At 40.6% G+C, this 20,274-nt stretch overlaps 1 protein-coding gene across 6 annotated transcripts in view; it reads left to right on the top strand.

Annotated features, from left to right (window-relative positions):
* TMC5 (transmembrane channel like 5) overlaps positions 1-20,274 on the top strand; it is a 40,566-nt gene that overhangs the window by 12,501 nt on the left and 7,791 nt on the right. For 2 of the 6 annotated variants that reach the window (XM_040592986.1, XM_040592990.1), the window contains exons 1-14: positions 479-866; positions 8,625-8,786; positions 9,345-9,544; positions 9,965-10,069; positions 11,727-11,816; positions 12,606-12,705; positions 13,307-13,397; positions 13,723-13,971; positions 15,224-15,375; positions 15,979-16,123; positions 16,700-16,855; positions 17,436-17,602; positions 18,244-18,322; positions 18,714-18,811. In XM_040592986.1, the coding sequence (XP_040448920.1) occupies positions 8,713-8,786; positions 9,345-9,544; positions 9,965-10,069; positions 11,727-11,816; positions 12,606-12,705; positions 13,307-13,397; positions 13,723-13,971; positions 15,224-15,375; positions 15,979-16,123; positions 16,700-16,855; positions 17,436-17,602; positions 18,244-18,322; positions 18,714-18,811 (1,706 nt within the window). In that variant the 5' untranslated portion in view covers positions 479-866; positions 8,625-8,712. Of the gene's footprint in view, positions 1-477; positions 867-8,624; positions 8,787-9,344; positions 9,545-9,964; positions 10,070-11,726; positions 11,817-12,605; positions 12,706-13,306; positions 13,398-13,722; positions 13,972-15,223; positions 15,376-15,978; positions 16,124-16,699; positions 16,856-17,435; positions 17,603-18,243; positions 18,323-18,713; positions 18,812-20,274 lie in introns of those variants that run through there. The other 4 variants (XM_040592987.1, XM_040592989.1, XM_040592992.1 and 1 more) reach the window with 3 other exon arrangements.

A 20,274-nucleotide genomic window follows, 5' to 3' on the forward strand; every position in this document is an offset into this window, starting at 1 on the left:
TAACATAAATCTTAATAAACAATATCCTAGTCCATAGTTTCTTACACCTGCTGAGCTGTTTTGGGACAGAAATTCCTGCAAGAGGCACCACCCCAGCTCTTCATTGGCTTCTCTGTGTTGTACCCTGCCTGGTGCTCAGCTGTAGCTTTGTCCAGTCTACAGTTTTGCCCATGTCTGTTTGAAAAGGGGAGACATAGGGAGAGGAGGAAGACAAGAAAAAATAGTACCTTTGTGTCACACTAAAGAAGTTCCATCTGGTCCCAACAGAGCACAGGAAGACAGGACTGGTATTAAATTTCCTATCCAGGAGCCACTATTACTGCCTGTATTAGCCTGAACTAATTTTTTTTACCTCTAAATGAGCCTTCCTTTAATACAAATAAAAATATGTGAGGTCAAGATCGTTCTTTATCTCTGCTTTACAGATGACTAATACAGGGGTAAAGGTAACACATCACGTGTCAGGGAGAAACGTTTTTCGGTCCTTTTATTGTGGTGGTATTGCAGTCCAGGCCACAAGCAGAGCACGTTTGAATTCGCGGAGCGGAGGAGGCTGACTATCCTGGAGGTCCGGTAGAAATAAAGGAAAGTGTTCTACGGCCTGTAAGACGAAAGGAACTCGTGGCGGTGGTGTTTTCCTTTCTTTCTGAGCTGTACGAGCAGCTCTGCGGCCCCCCCCTTCCGGCGGGGTGCACTCGCAGCCCGCTGGCGGGGAAGCGGAGCGCCGCGGGTGGCCCCGGCGGCCCCCGGGGCGGGACCAGGGCGCGGCGGGAGGAGCCGCTGCCGGTTCCCGGGGCTCCCGCCGCGGACGCCGAGGCACCTGGCGCGGGCGAGCCGGGGCCGGGCAGCCCTCTCCCGGCAGGCAGGTAAGGGGCCGGGCGTCTCCGGGGGTCGCGCAACCCTCGCCGCAGCGGCTCTGCGGTTTCAGTAGTGGCGGGGTCGCCGGGGGCTGGAGGTTGCAGGGGTCCGAGCAGGGTCTGCACCAGCTTTCCGGCGGCGGAACTGGCAGGTGGTTTCTCCATGCACCTGACCTGGGGGAGCCACCCGAACTGCCTGACAGGCGACTGCAATTGACTAATGCTGGCTGATGGTTTAGAGTGATAGAACCGCTAGGGCTGGACTGCATTCGTGCTTAAGGATGTACTCGGCGACAAAGAGCGTTGCCTTGACCTTCACATCAGCTCTGCTGCGTGGCGCCTCGCAGGTTTATTGCCCTGTTAGTCACACGAGCTTCCACTACCTTCAGCTGGAAGGGTTGGTTCCCATGGGGGGGTTAACAGCCACATCCTTCCCTGATATATTTAGCCAGTGTGTCACGCTTCAGTCTGTGAGGTGTTGCACCAGCCTCGCTGGGAGCACCAGCTTGTGGCGTGACATCTACTTTTGCCTTGCTTTAGGTTGTGTGTTGGAGTCTGCAAGCAAATGAATGAATGGGGCATTGTATTTTTCCAAGTAAAGTTCTGAGTTTTGTATGTTATGATAGGTAAAACAGGAAGCCAGAAGTACTTTTGTATTAAATAGGTGAGAAAAATCTCAGATCGTTTTTGTGGTCAGTCATTCTGGCACTCCCTCAAAACACATGTGCTCACTATTTAAATACTACTGTCTTCTTGTTCAGTCTCAGCATTACTTTCCTTTATGCCCTAACTTACAAAGCTTGAAACATTTCTATGCAGAAGATCAAATGTAGATCTAAAAGCCAAGTCTTTACATCCAAGACTTTGTTGCTAAGTCTCTGTCACTTAGTAATGCTCTGTTGGCTAAGCAAACCTGCAAACAGTCCATGGTACTGCAGTCGGAGCTGTGCCAACTCCTGCTTCCACTGACCTAGTGTCACTGTGATCTCCTCTGCTGGTCCTGGGAGCGACAGCAGCCTGATCTTGCTCTGTACAGCAGAAGCAGCCAGTTGGTAGCTCTGGAGCCATGTTCAGGGTATGATTGTTCAAGCGTGGGCACCATGTCAGTCCCTGCCCATGCCAGATAGCCCTGGCATGGGATGACGATGGCAGCAGGCTGCCTGTGCTAAGCAGTATAGTTGAAGTGACATCTGTTTCTGGCTCCTGTGTCAGTTCTCCACCCAAAGCAATTGATTTCAGTTTGGGTTTTGGGTTGGTTTTTGCTTCCCCCACCCCCGACTAAGCTTGTTGGGAGGACTTCTTGCCATGAAAGCGATAAAGTGGTGAGATGGTATGGTATGGCTGTATGGGCTGACATTACAGGAACCAGCAGTCTACAGTGGTGTCCTCATTCACATTTTTGTGAAAAAGCCTGCAATTGTGATTTGTATAGTTCATAGCTTCTGTACGTTCATTGTAGAATAGAACCTTAACGTATTAACATGTTACACTGCATTTTAATGTCACTGCTTTTTGTCTGAAAACAAAAAGTATTTAGTTTATGTGAAATGATTTGTCCAACAGTTTGAAAACTGCAGGTAAGAATTTTGAAGAGTTAGGAGAAACCTGTGACAAAACTGCTTCTTTCCAGCCATTTTCCAGCAGCTTAGTTTATTTGCCAGTATATTGTGAATAGCTTTTGTTTTCCCTCAGGGTCATCTTAAATGCTGCTTGTGCAAATAGTAATGAGATGACAATATCCTAACAGGAAGTTAAGCTAGAAATTGCAAACAGAACAATGCCCTTTTTTTAGTTCAACAACCTCGTGTATCTTTAAAACCTGCCCATTAATATGACCCTATGTGCAGTTTTCATAAGCTTTTTGAATTGAACTTGTGAATGAGACTTCTGTAACTGATATTGCTCATTAAATTATAATTTGAAGGTTGCATTTAAACTGGATAGGTATCCATTGCAAGTACAGAATAAACAAAGCTTTCTTTTAAGATAAAATGTTAAAACTGTTCTAGTAAACAGTATCTCATGCCTCTAATAGAGATGCAGTAGGTTGCCTTTCCACTGAAAGCGGAAATCTAATTCCAAACAGGTACTCAAAAACAGCTTCCTTTTTTCTTGTAACCGGTCATTTCCTTCAAATAGAAGTAGCTGGTAATGTTGGTTAATAGACAGACCTAAAAAACTTGCAAAGCAAGATTTAGTCCTGCTATGTGCAAGGAACGTGATAGTCTGCAGTTTGGAAATTTAGTCATAAGACTGACTTGTACAGATATGAAGTGATTCTTGCCTTAGCCTTTTTTTCTCCTTAATGGTCAGACTATGAGCTAGGTAATGTCTGTCAAGTGTTGAAGAAATAATGCAGAGTTCTGTTCATGGTTTCTTACTCTTGTTAATCTTTCCTCTCTCTGCCAGGTATACTGTTCTTACTCTTCAGTTCCTTATTTCTAATTTTAGTAGTTATAAATCCATGATTGTTCCTCTTTACCCATTGCTCATAATTTCCCCAACGGATGAAGTTTGCAATTTGTGGACAGAGTTAAGAAAATAAAAGCAACAAAGCAGAAAACAAAAATAGACTTGCTCTGGAAGGGGTCTCTGGGGAAAAGATTAGGTAATCACTGTGATATGTACTTCAGTCCATAAAAATTGTGATCCTGTGGGGCCTTTTGGGCGGAGAAGCAGGGATTTGTGTGGTAGATAAGGGAGAATACTATGAATTTCACAGAATTAATGAAGTATCTGAACTTTCATCCACTGCCATCAAGCAAAAACTCTGAAGCGTGTGCCACGTCTTTACAACACTTTACTGGACACCAGAATTTAACTATGTGTTGTAACAATTTTTGTAATGTTTCAGGAACACGTTTATAACAAAGGTGTCTAAGCTCTGGTGAAAAATTAGAATCCTGTTTGAGACACTGCAAGCACAAAGTAGTTGGTAGTCCTCCTCCAAAAGCCTTACCTAAGCAGCTGCAGGTGATAGAAGGGATATAACTTGCAAACAAAGTGAACAGGATGAAAATACTGTGGTCTTACTTTACTGGGGGGGAGAGGAAGGAAGGAAATTACAAGAGGAATGATAAATTGAAAGGACAAGGCAAAGAAGTACAAAAAATAGGTAAAGAGCGAATAAAGAGCAGAGCTTGTTAGGCTGAGGCAGTAGCTGGAGGCAATGGGAACAGCCAGCTGAGGGCAGAGATGGTCCGACAGTAGGCTGTTCCCCCATGTCAGACAGACACTCACTATTCTGCTGGCTTCTGCCAGCTTGCCAGGCTACTCTCTGCACCCTGCTCTCACCAGGAAGGGTGGGGGGAGAGGGAGGATGGGATCTGAATTCTGGTAGTTAGCGTTGCACTATAGGACTAGGAAGTACCTTCCTTTGTGAGCTCAAGATCCAACAAGCTGTTGAGGGACACGGCAGCATTGCAACTGTAGTAGGGATGCTGTGATTCTCTCCTCTCACTTCCCAGTTTGGTTGTTTGCCCTTTGCCTATGCAGTAGTAGATGAGTCTTTAGTGCTACCACATACCATCTTTCACTGGGAAGATCATTTGTAGCAGAGGCACAATTCACATTGCTGAAATTGACTGAAGGTATAAGATAGCAAAGTTGACATTGGCTCCTGTAATTGACCCTTCTGACATCAATAAAAACACAATGGAAGGATGGTAGAAGCTGGTGTTTGTCAGTGCAGACTGGGTACATTGGCAATATGCATAAAAAGTAGGTGATTTCTGTGATTCACACTCGTTTCATTGCCAATATGTCAATTAAAGGTCAGGTTTTCTTGAGTGTAGCATTTGATTAGTGTCAGTTCACAGTATCTTCAGATTTTCTGAGAGGCTTTCCTGGTGTGTTGCAGTGTTGAAACTGTTGGGATTGAGATAGTGGAAGAGCAGTGGTCAGTACTGGGACCTAGTTGCTGATGCAGCATGTAATCTACTTTAATCTGGTCTGTCTGTCAAACTCACTTTTGACTTCTGGAAATCTGACTTTTCCAGTGTGAAGCTGTGTGGAACGTTGAACAGGACAGGAATTCATAAATAAAAACAATCTAGGTAATAGTGAAGCCCTGTCCAGTTGTACCCTACAAAACTAAAAGATCTTTATGGAAATAGAGCATATTAAGCCTTCTGAATCAGTTCTTCCATGAGTTTTGTTCCCTTAATTCAAAACTATTAAGTCAACTATGATGTAGTTCTGGAACTTACTGTTTCCATTCCTCTTCAAGCTTTGTGTAAGTAGCATTTACTTTATGTCATCCTTTTTACTGAGGGATTATGCATAAAGGACTTGAAGGTCTACGTGGCTTTCCTGAAACACGATACCAGGACAAAATGCTATCTTAGCAAGACATTCATGTTTGATTTGTATTCTAAATGAGGATTAGTGTCTATATCAGAGAATTACCTGTACAGGAATCAATGAAACTAACCTGGAATATTTTTTCAAGGGTGTTGGTCTGTGGCATGAATGCAGTTATTTTTCTGGAAAGTAATCCAGAAGCATGAGTCTGTACTGGTTGGAGTTTCCTATTCTGTATCATTACAATGTGTATTGAATGATTTAAGCAGAAAACAGCTGCTACCTACCTATCCTGTAACTTATTTACATATTGATGACTATTAAACTCACTGATCTTGAACCCTCCTGTTCTCCAGAGGAGGAACACAAGATTTGTCTAGTTGTTTGCTGAGATCCAAAATGTCATCCAGCAAATGGACACCACTCTGCAAAGGGAAGATGAGTCAAGCTCCTCCTTTTTTTGTTCACAAATGACCTGTTCTACAGCTTTTTTCTTTTTTTCCCTTTCCTTCTGGAAAATAACTTTTAAAAGGGAAAGCTAAGTCTAAATGTCATAGTGTTTCCTGGAGCTATGGTTTACTGCATCCCATCATAGGTCAAAAAGGAGAAAGAGGTGGTTTAATTTGAGCGTTACCTGCTTTGTGTTCTTTCCACTGAACTATGACTGGTCAGAAATTTATAAACTACCAGTCCACCAAACCAAACCTCTAACGTAGGCCTCTGATTTGATAAGAACAGTTTCTTGTGATCATTGGGCTTGGGATGGAGGAAGTGGGTAGATTGGTTTGCTACCTGCACACCCTTGGCATGCTATCTGTACACCCTGAGCTTGCATGCTTACACATGCACCTCCATCCCACCCTACAACATTTATGTACCAGATAGCATCTTGGAGTGACTGCAGCCTCAGTCTAGAAACATATAGGTTGTCTATGGTCATGTGCCTCAAGGTTTGGGATCTAATGCTGTCAGGTACCAAGAGGAAAATATCTATAGTTTTTTTCAGGAACAAAATGCAAAGATTTAAATTTGCCTCAGTGTACATGGGGAATTTATTTTAAATCCTTAAAACTCTGGGAGTGGAGGAAAAACAGAGTGGCTGGATTTAGTGTTAGTCTGTAAATGTCCCTGTGGATTTTCGTAGTAATCCTGGCATGAAGCACATCTTAAGTCTGAAAGGAAATAAGGTAGATAATGATGGAACCAATAGACAGTCTGTCTTCGGCTTAATTGAGTGTCTTAGCAAGCCTTTATGGATATTCCTAGAGGTCTTTAAAAAGAGTAAAAGAAAGAAGTGATGGATGTATTTTTTAGTCAAGCTGATCTGTTTCTTCTGGTTGGTTGTGTGTTAGCAAATTGGTTGGTAGAGCTGGCTGATGCTTCTGGGTAATGCTGATTTTACACAATCCATATGTTTCCATCAAAATATCTGTTCTCTCTACAGTTTAAATGAAGACCAGGAAAGTTGATGAGCTGTTTAGATTAGTGCTCAGCTTTCCTGCTGCCTTGCTGGCAGGCCTCCCAACTTTCTGGGTTGCTCAGCCCAAGTGAATTTGGTTCCTGGAAAACCAGTTAAAAACCAGAAAAATGTAATTTTGCACACTCTTCAAAGGGAGTTGTCTGAGAATTTTCTTCCCCTAAGGAAGTAGTCTTTTCCTCTTGAGCTTTTCATTTACAGTTTCAAATGTAAAATACTGTTATGGGGGGAAATTCAGTTTTCCAAGCAACCCTTTGCAGAAGACCATGATTATCTTTTTTCAAGAATCGTTTTCCATGCTTTTTAACGGAGTCTAAGGACAGAATGTACTACGTCCTCAAGAGTTTGTATAAAACTTCTGATATATTCTAAGCTAGTTCTTGAACGATCAAGAGCTAAGTGGTTTCTGTCACAGAAAACATACCTCTCAGGAGATTGAAACTTTGCATGACTTGTGTAAGAGCCTTAGATTCCAGGGGTGTTTATTGATCTTCTTTGGAGGTAAGGGGGGGAGGCTGTGCTAGTTAACTTTTGTGAATACACGAGAATCTCACTGTGTCTCTGCAAATGTGAAACTGTTGCCTGAAGAAATGCAAGTTTCACCTAGGGAAGGCTGTGTTTAGTTTCTTGTTGGCAGTAATCACATTCCACTGTTTACAGAAGAGGTGGGCGATGCACCATGTATTCAAATTGCCTGGTATGCTTTTTTACCCAGTGTTTCCTGAAAACGTAGCCCTCATAGCATGCTTCGTTGTGCTATAATGAATGTGTAGACAATGGTCTGATTAAAATGTAGACTTTGAATTCAACCAACCACCTGTGTTTATATGCAGATCTCTTTGCAAGTCAGCATGCAAAACCTGGGCAGTGTTTTACAACTGTATGTCACACTGTAAGATTTTAGACTCTCTTCCAAGATCTTTTGGTGTGTAAATGACACAATAGTGATTTAAGAGCTTCTTCTGGCAAAATGAGGAGAAACTAGATACTGTACAGTTACCCATTTTGAAGATACTTTTCTTCATGTGGTTCTTCCTTTAATCACAAATAAAAACCACTGCAGAGAGAAAAGTTGGTTAAGGCTGTACTATTAAATGAGATTCAGCTCTGCTTTTGTAGGAGTGGAGCAGGGTCTGATGGATTTTGCCAGGTATGTCTTTATTGTTTCTTTTTTTCTTTCCCTGTTGTTGAATAGAGTGGCAGCTGATCAAACTTGGCATGGTGCCTTTAAGAACAAACGCTGAAAATGGCTTGCTTTTAAATTTTGACTGTGACTTTTGATTAAGTGCAAGAACTGCCTGTTTAATTTGGAATCAGTTTTTCTAATACAAGGTTCTCTTTTCACTGACTTACCTGGACTTCCATTTGTTAAACTCCAACCAAGTCTGGTTTGCTTAAGACTGAAATGGAGCACTCTGTGAGAAATAAGGCTAAACCCAAACCTATTTACAGGTTCAAGATATTAAGTCATTAGAAGAGCCCTCATTATTAATATCAGCTGTACGCAATAGTGGTCCAGTGGGTCCCTTGTAAGCCAACTAAGGCTTAAAGATGCCACTGCTAGTAAGGAAGTGGGCAGAGTTTAGCTCCTCTTCAATTTTGGAAATGTAGTACTTGGGAGAAAATTTGTATATTTGGCTTTTCCTGTACGAGGAGGAAAGAGAACTTTCTTCTTCTCAGTGTTTCAACATGCTTCTGAAGCCTGGCTTCACTGTTAGCATTGGGGAAAACTTCATGGGGCACCTCAATTCCTTAGTTTTGTAGAGAGCTTACTATACAGAAATGTTAGTTCCTGTTTTGCCTGCAACTTCTGGTGGACCCAATTTTGTGGTAGTAATTAGTTTACTAAGTTTACTAAGAAATAACTAAGTTTCTGATTTATATTGTTTCATGTTATTTGTTAGCAGGGTGGCAAAATCTTCTTAAGATGCTAAAATGAGGTTCCTTTCTTTTCATTTTGTATGTACATGCATCTGTTTTGTAATTAGGCCTGTAATCAGTCTTCCTATGAACATATTAATGAAGCAGCAGAGACAAAAATAAGGAAGGTTTCATCCTTCAAACCAAGGACTTGTCATGTCTTACCATTACAATGAAGCCTTTGAAAATCCAGACTACCACTTCTCAGAGACACTGGAAATTGATAGAAGGTGGGTTTATTTGATTTTGCTGTTGTTACTGTGCCGTAAGAAATTAAATTCTCTATTTATATGCAGGATAAACTTTTTGTCCAGAGTTTTAATTTGTAGAATTTTTTTAATCCTTCCTTTATGCTTGCATTCTCAGGCATACATTTTTAAAGTTGTTACAGGAAGACAACATTTAAGACAAATGGCATGTTTGCTTTTTATGTTTTAGATGAATTTATCAGTTAAATGTGTTTTAGGATTTATGGCATAATGTCATGGATATTTTTAGTTGTAGTAATTTTCAGTGTGCTGCTGTAACCTTGGATGTCCTCATTTTCCAAGCAGTTATTCTTGTTTAGGTAGGGTCCAAGCTAACTTCAGGTGGCAAAAAGTTTTAGTCTAATTCAGTTGATGACCAAATCAGAATTATGATATTGGAGTTATAAATACAAATTCCTCTCAGTATCGGTTTGTTTTTATAATGTACTCAAATTTTGTGATAATAGGTAATAATTTATTAAGGATACCTATTGAGAGTGTTTGAGGTACTTGGAGTTTTCCTTTTTGTTGCTCACACAGGAGGAGTTCTCAAAAGAATCTGTCCTCTCACCAAACCTCTTATGATTCCTCACTACACGGTTCGTATGGAGAACACAGTGGAAGAGGACAGAATTACCCTGTGGCCATACCAATGACCTCCATGAGACATGGCTCTGAATACAGCAGAGATTTACCAAGAGTTAATGTCTTAAGCAGAAGTCAGTATGAAAATTCCACGGGTATGTAATTTCTTGTATGAACAGCTTACAGAAGCACTGGAATAAATAGTGGCTTACTCTGCCCCAAGGGAGTGCTGCAGCTCTGGAAGGCTCAACTCTGTATATATTTGTACATTGTGGCAGCGGTGGAGTTGTGTGGGGTTTTTTTTGGTTTTTGGAATTTTTTTCCTGGAAGTATTTCTGATGTTATATTAACAGATCCATGGATTGTCTGTTGTATTAACAGATCAGTAAATACTGACCTGTATGGACTGTGTAAGTCCTTGGGTACTAGGGTGTACACTGGAGTGAGATGTAGGAGTTTTGTTGGTGGGATGTATTGCTGTGTTTGCAGTAGAGCTGTACTTGGTCAATAGGACTGATATTCCGTGTGTGTAAGTAAGCAGTATACAACTTTATAATTCTGATTCACTTCAACAGATAATTTTTCCTTTGAGCCTGAGCCGGAACTGGCATACAGCCTACCTTCTACCTTCCATCTGCTGGACCGCCCCTATCCCCACGGGTTTTCCAATGTGTCAGAAGGTAAGACATAAGGATTGTGGTGCATCAGAATATTGCATGTCAGTCTCACACTCCATAAAATAATAAATATTTTAAACCCTTCTGGTTCAGGTATTAAGATCTTCCCCTAATAAAGGGAAACATGAATTCTCTTTTACTGTCCTGTATCACTGTAGCTGAGTTTTTCAGTATCTTTCCGAAGGTGATGGTCTTTGTTTCTTGAGCAATGAAAGATATAATGCATACCCATTTTAATCCAAACTCCCTATAAGTGCAACAACGTAAAACAAACTTACACAGTTAGCTGAGAAGACTCATTGCAGGAGGAAATAAGGGGAGGATAGGATGCATTTTTGATACTGTCTAGTGAATTTTTCACTATGTTGTGTCAGTGTAAATTCTAGACTACAATAATAAATAGAGATTTATATTCACTAAAATACAGGAGGTCTGAAATAGTATAATCAGGGTTCTGGTTTAGGCTAGCATAGTAGCTTATTTTTTATGTTCTGGGTAGGAACTGTTCTTCCCATATCGTGTAATTTTTCTGTTACAATCAGTCCAGTTCCAGTCTGCTGCTTCTGGAATGTAATTAAAGAGTTCTTTTCTGGAATTGTTACATAGACGCATTGAAAGAACGATATCTCTGTGCCCCTAAAGTGAGGGATTCTTGGGGTTTTTCCCTCTCTTTTCAATCTTTAAGAATATGGTCTTTAAGTTAAGATCTGATTTGGCAAAATCCTGTATTCGTATCAAAAAGCAATGGTTTTATTGGTACCTGGAAATGCTGCACCCCATAAGTGCCCGTAAAAGTAGGACCTTTCCAAACGTTAGCTATCATGCATGGTTTTTAATGCCTGATAGGAAGGAGAGGGTGCATTTCTAATACAGTCAACTAGAGAATAAATGTCTGGGTGCCAAAAGTTCAAGAAGTGCCTCCACAAGGAGGCACAGATGTTTTTCCGATTCTTTTTAGTTGCTACGAAGGAGGCTGGTTCGAAGTGGAAATGACACTAGCATATCAGGGAACCATTGGATCTGAATAGTAAATATGGTGAAGGAGCCTGCAGGCTCATCAGTCAGCTGCGGCCTTCCATACCAGAGGGTTGAGCTCAAAAGGGGGATGTAATGTTGCACAGACTGGCCATCAGCTTACTGAGAACGTGGGACAAGGAAAGCTGTGGCTAAACTCATCTGCTTCATAGCTGCAAGGCAGTTGCATTTGAGGAACATAGTCACTTGTGTTTGAATAATTGGATGAAAGAAGGTTGAGAGAACAGTTGCAATTTGTCCCCAGAGAAATGTGAGTCTGGTACATATAACTTAGCATGGTTGAGTGATTCTGAAATCAGTGGAAGGATTTTTAAAGAAAGGACCTGTCTTCCAGGAAGAAAGTATTGAATGATCAAGATACGTATTCATGAATGGGTTAGATGACACAGTTTTCCATGACGGCTGAAGACTGGGCTCAGTACCTCTTTTCCAGCATGGTTCTGAAAAATGGCATGCCATTATCCAGCATGACCAGGACAGAAATGAGTGGGGGACTATATGCTTGCATGCAGGTAGTGAGATTGAGTGGTATACTTTTAATTAATTTCTGTGAAAGTGAATTTTGAATGTCTTAAGTCAGTTTGTCAGGAGTATCTGGGCTTACTAAACAGTGCACGTTATTTAGGCTTTATTCAGAGACACAACAGAAGACCATCTGATGAGATCTCCGTGACTTCTTCCAGCCCGTTTGAAATGGATCCAGTGTGCAGAGAAGGTAGGACTTTAGATAAGTGGTTTAATATTAGATAGCATCTTGCACAAGGATGGTGTGGGTGATACTGTTCTTGGTTTATCAACAGAATTGCATGTACAGTCTTTCTGTGGTTATGGGAACAACTTGGTTTTGTGTTAATGCTAGTGATTAATCTTTTATATTCAGCTAGCACACTAAAATCCCATGACAAATGAAGCACAGAGAAGTGTGAATATGTGTTAAATTGTAGAAAGGAAAGCTAAACTCTCTATTAGAATTTGTTTGACCAGCTAATGGATTGTTTTCAGCCACTGTCTGGAATTAGCATCAAATTCCAACTATGCAGAAGCAGCCTGATTATCAAGTAACACAATTCTGTCTGTTTCATAGGTAGTACTAAGTTTGGGCACTAACATGAACAAAAATTGCAGAATAAATAAGGGTTTAGCTTTCAAGTCAATGTGTAGCATGATAGAAATGTAACTATCAAACAGATCAAGCAATAGACCAGAATCTTGGAGTTTGCCAGTATTTTGTTTTCCTTTATATTGCAGCTTTTGTATGAACATTAAACAACCATCACACAAGTGATAGTTCATTTTTAAACTTTCAGTATTGTACTACTTACTTACATCTGTATTGGAGTACTGATGGAGCTGAGGATATTCTGGGGAGTATTACTAAGTCTTGGAACTTGCCACACATTGGTAGCAGTGAAAATGCAGAATGTTGTTATATCCATTTCAAATGTTGTATAAGAATTACTGTATTATTATGCCAACATTTAGATTTTTCATGTGTTTTATGCAGAGAAAGATTTAGTTGGAAATCTTGCAAGTATGTCCAGCAGTGAAAGGATTAAAGCAATTCAGAAGATGCCAGAAACCATGAAAAAAAAGAGAGAGATCAGGTAAAAATAAGATTTTATCTGTTTAGTGTTACAAACAGTATACTTTCAACATCTAGCTATCAAGTATGGGTGTTTGCCATCTGCTTGGCTTTGGTTTGTCACTTTGGAAGAACTGAAAGTACTTTTAAATATACTTTTTAAAAGTTAACATCTTGCAAGGGAAAATAATTTAAAGATGGTTCATTGTCCTTTCTCTGGATGAGAGGAATCTTCCATGGTAATATAAAACAGAATGTCAAGGCCTTGAGATTTGATTATGAATGATGACTTGCGATTTCTTTTCAAAGGAAACTTGGATGTTGGCCATTGAAAATGGAGAAGAGACCACATGGTCTCAACCACCCTTTTGTCTCCTCGCAGAATATGTTTAAATTTTGTTCCCAGAGTGAGTGAGTGGAGAGGTTAGAACATGCTGTCATAGCATGGAAAACAGCCATGGTATCAGCTGATAGAAAAAGAACCAGTAGAACATCTCCATGTTTTATTAACTCTGTTCATGTGTACATGTGTGAAACTGTATTTGCAGCATCTTCTTTGGCTTCTGGTTTTAATGACAACCCATACTATAATGCTTGTCACCCCTTGCCCTGCTTTTCCGCAGAAATAAAGTTCTTAAAGAAATAACAAAAAAGACAAGGCACCACAGTACTCGGCTTTCCCGCTGTACGCAGTGTCTGCAGGGAACAGCAGTGGTAAGTGTCAGAAGCTTCTGTCAGTCACAGTACAGTAAACCGCTTTAGCTGTAATGTTATTGGTGTCTCCACAGGTATCTGGTATGTTGCTTTATGTTACCTACCAAAGAACTAATTAATTGCTGCAGTGTTCCTTAATAATGACTTGCATTATGGTAGCACTTAGGAATACCAGTTAAGCATCTTATGGTGCATGTAGTGGGGGAAGTCTGTTCTTACTACCAACATGGAAATGTAAAAAAATGTGAGGCTTTACTGTGTGAATTTGAGTCGTGTTTAAGACTGCTCGCTGAGATTCATGTCTCTCTCCTTTTTTGTATTTCAGTTGTTTCGGCGATTTGGAAATAGCTTGTCAGAATATTCTCACTTACTGCAGTTATGGCACAAGACTCTGAAGATCATTGGTGCCAAGTTTGGAACAAGTGTTCTTTCTTATTTTATTTTCTTGAAGTGGCTGCTAACTTTTAACATGTTCTCATTCCTCATAAACTTCAGTTTCATCACAATTCCTCAGTTTTTTGCAGCAGAACCAAATAACCTTTCCTTCACGGGTCTGGAGCTCTTCACTGGAGCTGTAAGTATGTAACAAGACATTTGTGTTAGTACTGTATGCAGCAGATCTGCTTTAGAAACTCACAATAGAGTAAAAAGTATTTATTATTAAGAGGTGCAACTAGATTTTTATGTCACTTGAAACAATATTTAGTATGTATTTGAAAAAGAAGCTGCAACAAACATTGGCTCAGAGTGAGATGAATGGAACTCATTCCGATGCGTTTGTCTCGCTCAGTGATTGCTGTGTTCAGCAGTATTTCAAGGCTTTCATCACTTTCAGAACACAGTAGAAGAAACACAAAGGAAGCCAGGTATTCCAGAGATAGCCACAGTAGTCTTCAGCAGAACATTTTTCCCATGTTAATTTTCCTCTGAAAATACAGTGCAGATTTCCATATGTGATCCTGTGAATTTTGCTCCTTTCCAAAGCTTTATTCTTCCAAGGAGCACACAGATCTTTCTGTGGCAACCCACTGAACTCATTGTGGCCTGGAAACAGGAGGATCTTTTTGTTGTGTGGAGATCTTTATATTCAGGGAATAAAGTCCCAGGCTGTTTTTAAACAGGAAGATTTTAACTCTACTAGTATTCAGCAACTAAGTGATCTGAGAAGATGACTTACTCATTTTTTCACTTTTGTTTTCTGGCTTTGCTGTAAAAAAGTCTGTCAATTTTATTGTTGTTAAAGGATTTCTCTAGTTAATAAACAAAATTCTGCTCTTACTAATGCTTAGTTGAGATCTTTTTAAAGTGGAAAGGTGTCAGCCTTTTCTTTCTAAAATTGCTTTTAAAGTGCTGTGTTTTGTAGTGCTGTTTAACTTTGCAAAGTGCACTCACCATTGCAGGAGTTCAGCTGTAATGTAGTAGCTAATGTTGAATGCCATATGCTTCCTTCCCGTTTCCTTCATAGTTGATACAATTTGTCAGTACAGAACTTTGTTCCTAAGAAAGAAGCAATTAAGCCTTTCGTTCTTCAGGAATTTTCAGACAAGATCAAATTCTGCAAAGGTGTTGAATGCTTGTGACCATCCCACATGAATCTTACCAAGAATGAAAGTAATTTATATATCTCTAGAAGCTCTCAAAACTGAAAGATTTGAGCTGATAGAAGGAAAACAAAGAGCCTGATATTTAGAAATTTAATCACACCTGTGATTTCACAGTAGGGAACGGGACAGCTCTCACTTCCATTAATTTGACTTCAGATGATGATACTTTCCACCATATACAGGTGATATGCACGTCATTCAGAATATTTGCTATCTTTTCAGGGTTATTTTCAACAAACAGTACTCTACTATGGCTTTTATACCAATGCTACAATAAGTAAAATAGAGAACGGTCCACCTTACAACATGCAGCTGGCCTATATTTTCACTGTTGGAATATATTTTGTCATCTGTTTTCTTATCTTATTGTTCAGGTAAAATAACAATATATTCTTACTTCACTTATATTGAGGGGGGAGGGGGAACAAAACAACACATCAAAGACCCCCACCCTGTCAATAATTGGCAGTAATAATTACCCGAGTATGTTTCTGTAAGTCCTTATTTCCCGGTTTAGAGTTTAAATAGAAGTTTCTCCTCAAAATACAGTCTTTAGAAATCAAACCTCTATTAGAAAAATGAAGAATAGCTGCAAAATAGTAGGGGACATGCAGAGAATCCCAGTTCAAACTGATGAATAACATGATCCCACTTATCTTCTGGTATTGATGTGACCTTCCAGATGTAAAGATTGGCAGCGACAAGTAGCAGAAGGAAATGTGAGAGTTGTTTCTTACAATTAAGTTTATTTTCCATGTTGTCTTATGTGATATGCTCTGACATATGGACTTGGCGGTCCTGGGTTAAAGGTTGGACTTGATGATCTCAAAGGTCTTCTCCAACCTAAATGGTTTTATGACATAGGTCCAGTAGCCTTGGGACATGATAGAAAAACTGACAAATCTCCCTTCTTGCCCTGCTGTATAACTTGATCTATTTCCCCATTATGCATCCCACAAATTTAATTTTCATTGCAGCATGGCAAAATCCTTCTGCAGGAACTTCATTAACCCTCAGACATACTCTGGAAATGCTAGCAAACTTCTCTGCACTTGGGACTTCAATATAACTAATGAAAAAGCCGTGAAGCTGAAACAAAAGAATCTCGGCACACAAATAAAGGTACAAAACACACCGGAGGTATGAAAAGGTATAAAGGTACAAAACTAGCATGTCTGAGTCACTCTGTCAGGGACTTATTTGTGTATGTACATACAGGTCTCTGGCAGAGTGACTCAAGGAGTTAGTTAGCTAGTCCTGTTCCTAGTAAACTCAAGGCTAACTGTCTGTTAAGTTTGATTTGGTTTGAACTCCTGGAGTTGGCTTAGCTACTTGTTTTTCTTTTCTCTTTAAGCTATACGTAAATATTTGTGTGCTTCTGTTCTACTGAATGAGTGAATCTCTGTGACTATTAAATATTTGCCAAACAGAGCATTTATGCTGTGTTTCCTTCCTACTATTTAACCATTTTATAAACCAAAGGCAGGCTTGTAATATTATCTGTGAAATAAAGTGTTACTGTCAAGAGAAAAGACTTTGAGGATAGAACGCAAAGTTGTCCATTAAATGTTCCCAGGGTATTACTCTGCCCATCTTCTAGAGAAATAATCTTCCATTCAGTCTGTCAAGTAGTTACTTGAAACAAGTTTTGCTTTATGCTGACCAAGGAATTTATCATTAAGAATTGTTTCCTTGCAGGAAGGCCTCACTGAAGTAAACCAAGAAGTTCTATATTTTTCTGTAACAGAGAGAGTTGAGCGTATTGTTATTCATCTTGTTTCTTGGGTTGCTTCCCTGGGAACAGCAGTAGCTGCTTGTGCTGGTGTTTACTTCCTTTCCATTAATAACTTAAAGGTAAGGACAGATTTTGCAGTCTCTTTTTTGAGATCTGTTTTTCCACATGGATATCTTACAATGAGTGCAAGCAGTGATCTGTTCACTACTAGGACTGTAGGAAAGCATACCTGTTGTTTCTGCTAACGCAAACACGAATTCTGCTGTACCTAAAAAGCTGGTTTGCAAAGGCTTGCACCACGGGGGGCTGTGGCAAGAGCATAGGACCTGAGGGGTCTGAGGAAGTCTCCCCCTCTCACCCCAGCAGCTGCTTGCCTGGGCTCAAGGGTACTGTAGGGATGGTGCAGCTGGTGACCTTGAAAGAAACAGCGAGAAGAAGCCTCAGCCAGGCCTGCCCCTCCTTTGCCTGGGAGCTGCATTTAAGCTGGGGCTCCCACCCCTGATCCTGTGTAATGTGGGGGAAGGGGAAGGGGGTCACTGTGCTGCTGGACATGGGCCCATAAAACATGATGGGAACATACAGGGGAGGTGTGCCAGGTGTCTTCCTTGTGGACGCAACCTGAGGCAGCATTTTGATTAAGGTTCTGAGTTAGGGTTGTTCGGTTGATTTTTTATTTTTTCTTCCCTGCCCCACCCCAAGCTGTTTGTGAAAGGGCATAAAAATGACCTAGAGGGCCAAGCTGCCATGTTGGTGCTACCTGTTGTTGCATCTCTCCTCAACGCATTCATCCCGTTCTTCTACTCGTGGCTTGGACACCTGGAGAGATTTCAGACTCCTGGATACCAGATATACATCGCTATTACCAGGTATTTATTGCTACCCCCTCTGTGCTTTTTGCCTGGAGTTGTCTGACTCTTTGACAATAACCTGTGTCTAGATGGTGTGTCGGGCAGTAGGGAGTTATTCACCACCTCCAAAGGTTTCTGTACACTCTTCCCTCCATGTTTAATTTGTCTTCTGTAAGTCTTCTGGAGTGTTACATCTCTGCATGAGAATGGGGTATGGTTTCCCTCTCAATTAGGCACACTGTGACTCTGGGATTGGTTTTGTTTGTAGCTTCCCTGCATGGCCCCAGGGGCCATTGGCCTCCCAGGGAAAGGAAGGGGAGAGAGGAGTGGGGGAGGTCTTACTTTGATACAGATGCCTGGCATTAACACCATGTAACCCCTGGTGCCCCTCAGACCTTCCTCCCCTGTAGAGCCTACCCACCCAACCCCCAGCCTGTGTAGCTGAGGCTTGTGCCAAGGTTGTCATGTCCAGCTCCCCTTCTGCCAGGACAATAGAATAATGCTGCACCCCAGCTCTGAGGAGAGTTCCTGTTAGTCTTGGCACTCTGCAGTGCTATTATTGTTATAAGAAGAGGTAATGAAGTGTAACCAACAGTCACCCTGCCATCATTCCCTTCAGTGAGTTTATCAGTGCAGTTACTGTTACTTTTTCTTTTTAGAAATATCATCCTGAAAATATCGATTGTTGGAATACTGTGCTACTACTGGCTTAACATTGTGGCTACATCAGAGTCACAGGTAAAGTCTCAAAAGTACAAATCTTTCACAGACAATGCCAGGTTAGGAACCATTTTGATAAGAACCTTGCTCCAGCAAAGTCAAGTCCATATAGTGTCTTGGAAAGCTGAATTTGCCACCCCAAAGTTGTGGTTTCTTTTTTTTTTTAAGTATTACCATCTTTAAAGAAGTGAACTGTAGGAGAAAATTAATCACCCAACTTGGGTTTCAGCTGGTTTGCAGCATTGCTCAATGAGAGGTCAACTATAATTAGTCAGGCTGTTAGCAAATCCTTGATCTGTAGCCCACGTTTCTGATGCTCAGGCATTTGGGAACAATGTTAGAATCACATGATTTTTGGTTTCTAGATACATATTCTTTTTTTTTTTTTTTTTCCTTCTACTTCTTAAAGTGCTGGGAAACCTTGGTTGGCCAAGATATCTATCGTCTTGTTCTAGTTGACTTTGCATTTTGTTTGCTTGGCTCTTTCTTTGGAGAGTTTTTACGAAGGTGAGTGCTACTTTTTAAATCTTGTTTTTGTTCACTAAGCAAAGACACCAAAGACATGGTCTTTTTTTCCAGTGTGGGAAAAGCAGTCCAACAGCAGCATGGCTGTGGCACCACTGAAGCTTCCTTGGTTTTCTTTACCAGGCTTGGTCTAGTCTCTGGGTACATGGCTTGTGTATATTGCAGCTCCTCCTTAGGAGGTCAGAGTGTCTACCACCCTGCTCTCCCAATGTGTCCTTTTTTCCTTTGGAGATGGAAGCACAGGCAGGGGGGAAGCCACATTGTACTCCTGTGGATCTCCTGATTAGGGTAACAAAAACCCAAGTGTCTCAAGCAGAAACTTTTCTGCATCTGCAGAGGCACACTGCTGACTTTCCTTGGTATGTCCCCCTGTAACTTTTTTCCTCTTAGTTATGTCACTCTACAGAGTGCACACAAGCTTAAAATGTTATTTTAATCAGTATTATTAAGGATGTAGTGTAGACTCTGCAGCATGGTGAGAAAGTATTTTTAACTGAATATGAATACAGCTACACATGTAAGCCAAAAGTCCTTTACTTTTGACATCCGCTGTGTGTACCTTCCTATTGCCAAATGTTATTTATGACTTATGGCAGTCGAGTATTTCAGTGCTTGCCAGCTCTACAGAGCATTTAGGGTTCCTGGCTATACTTGTGCAGGAGATCCGTTGTTTGCTCTTTGCCCATGATGTGAATGAGATTGGCTTACAAGGTAGGACTTCATATTCAATTAACACAAAACAACATTGAGAAGCCCTTGGAGACTTTCCCTCCACAGCTCTTTCCAGTGCACTTTAACCCTCTTTCTGTTCTGGTTCTGTTCAGATAGGAAACCACCTCCCATCAGTCACTACTGAAACTGCAGTGTCAGCTGTGATGAATGTCCTCTGCTAAGTTGTGCAAAAGCACCAGACTTACAGCTGTGAAAGATTAGAAATACAGTTGCTCACATTTATTTGTATATATTCAGAGAAACCCCCTGAAATGCTGTTGATGATGCAGCTGAAAAGGTGGTACCGAGACCTGTATTCAGGGCGAGATGGGATATTTTATATATTCAAGACCAAAATCTTTATTGTTCTTACTACAAGAAGCAGAAACTGTATCTCCCCAGCTCAGGAAAAATGAGGTGATAAAAAGGAATTGTTTGGCCTCCTTAGGAATCCTCTGAGTACTTGGTTACCTGTGTATGTCTCAACTACTTGCAACCTCGGTTAGTTTGAAGTCGGATATACTCTAGGATATATTAAGAGTATCAATCTACAATATTCAGTTTTTTGGTTGAGGCTGAAAATTCTCAGGACCCAGGAACTGAAAAGCTGTTACAGTTTTGTGCTGAGGGAACTTGCCATTTCTACTGTTGAAGAATAAACACACTTTTTTGATATAGTTAAACATTTTTTTTTTTAGTTGCATTAAAAATATCTTGGGTCTTATTTCAATGCT

This window comes from Falco naumanni, chromosome 4 (genome assembly GCF_017639655.2).
Source record: "Falco naumanni isolate bFalNau1 chromosome 4, bFalNau1.pat, whole genome shotgun sequence".
NCBI classification, from domain to species: Eukaryota; Metazoa; Chordata; class Aves; order Falconiformes; family Falconidae; genus Falco; species Falco naumanni.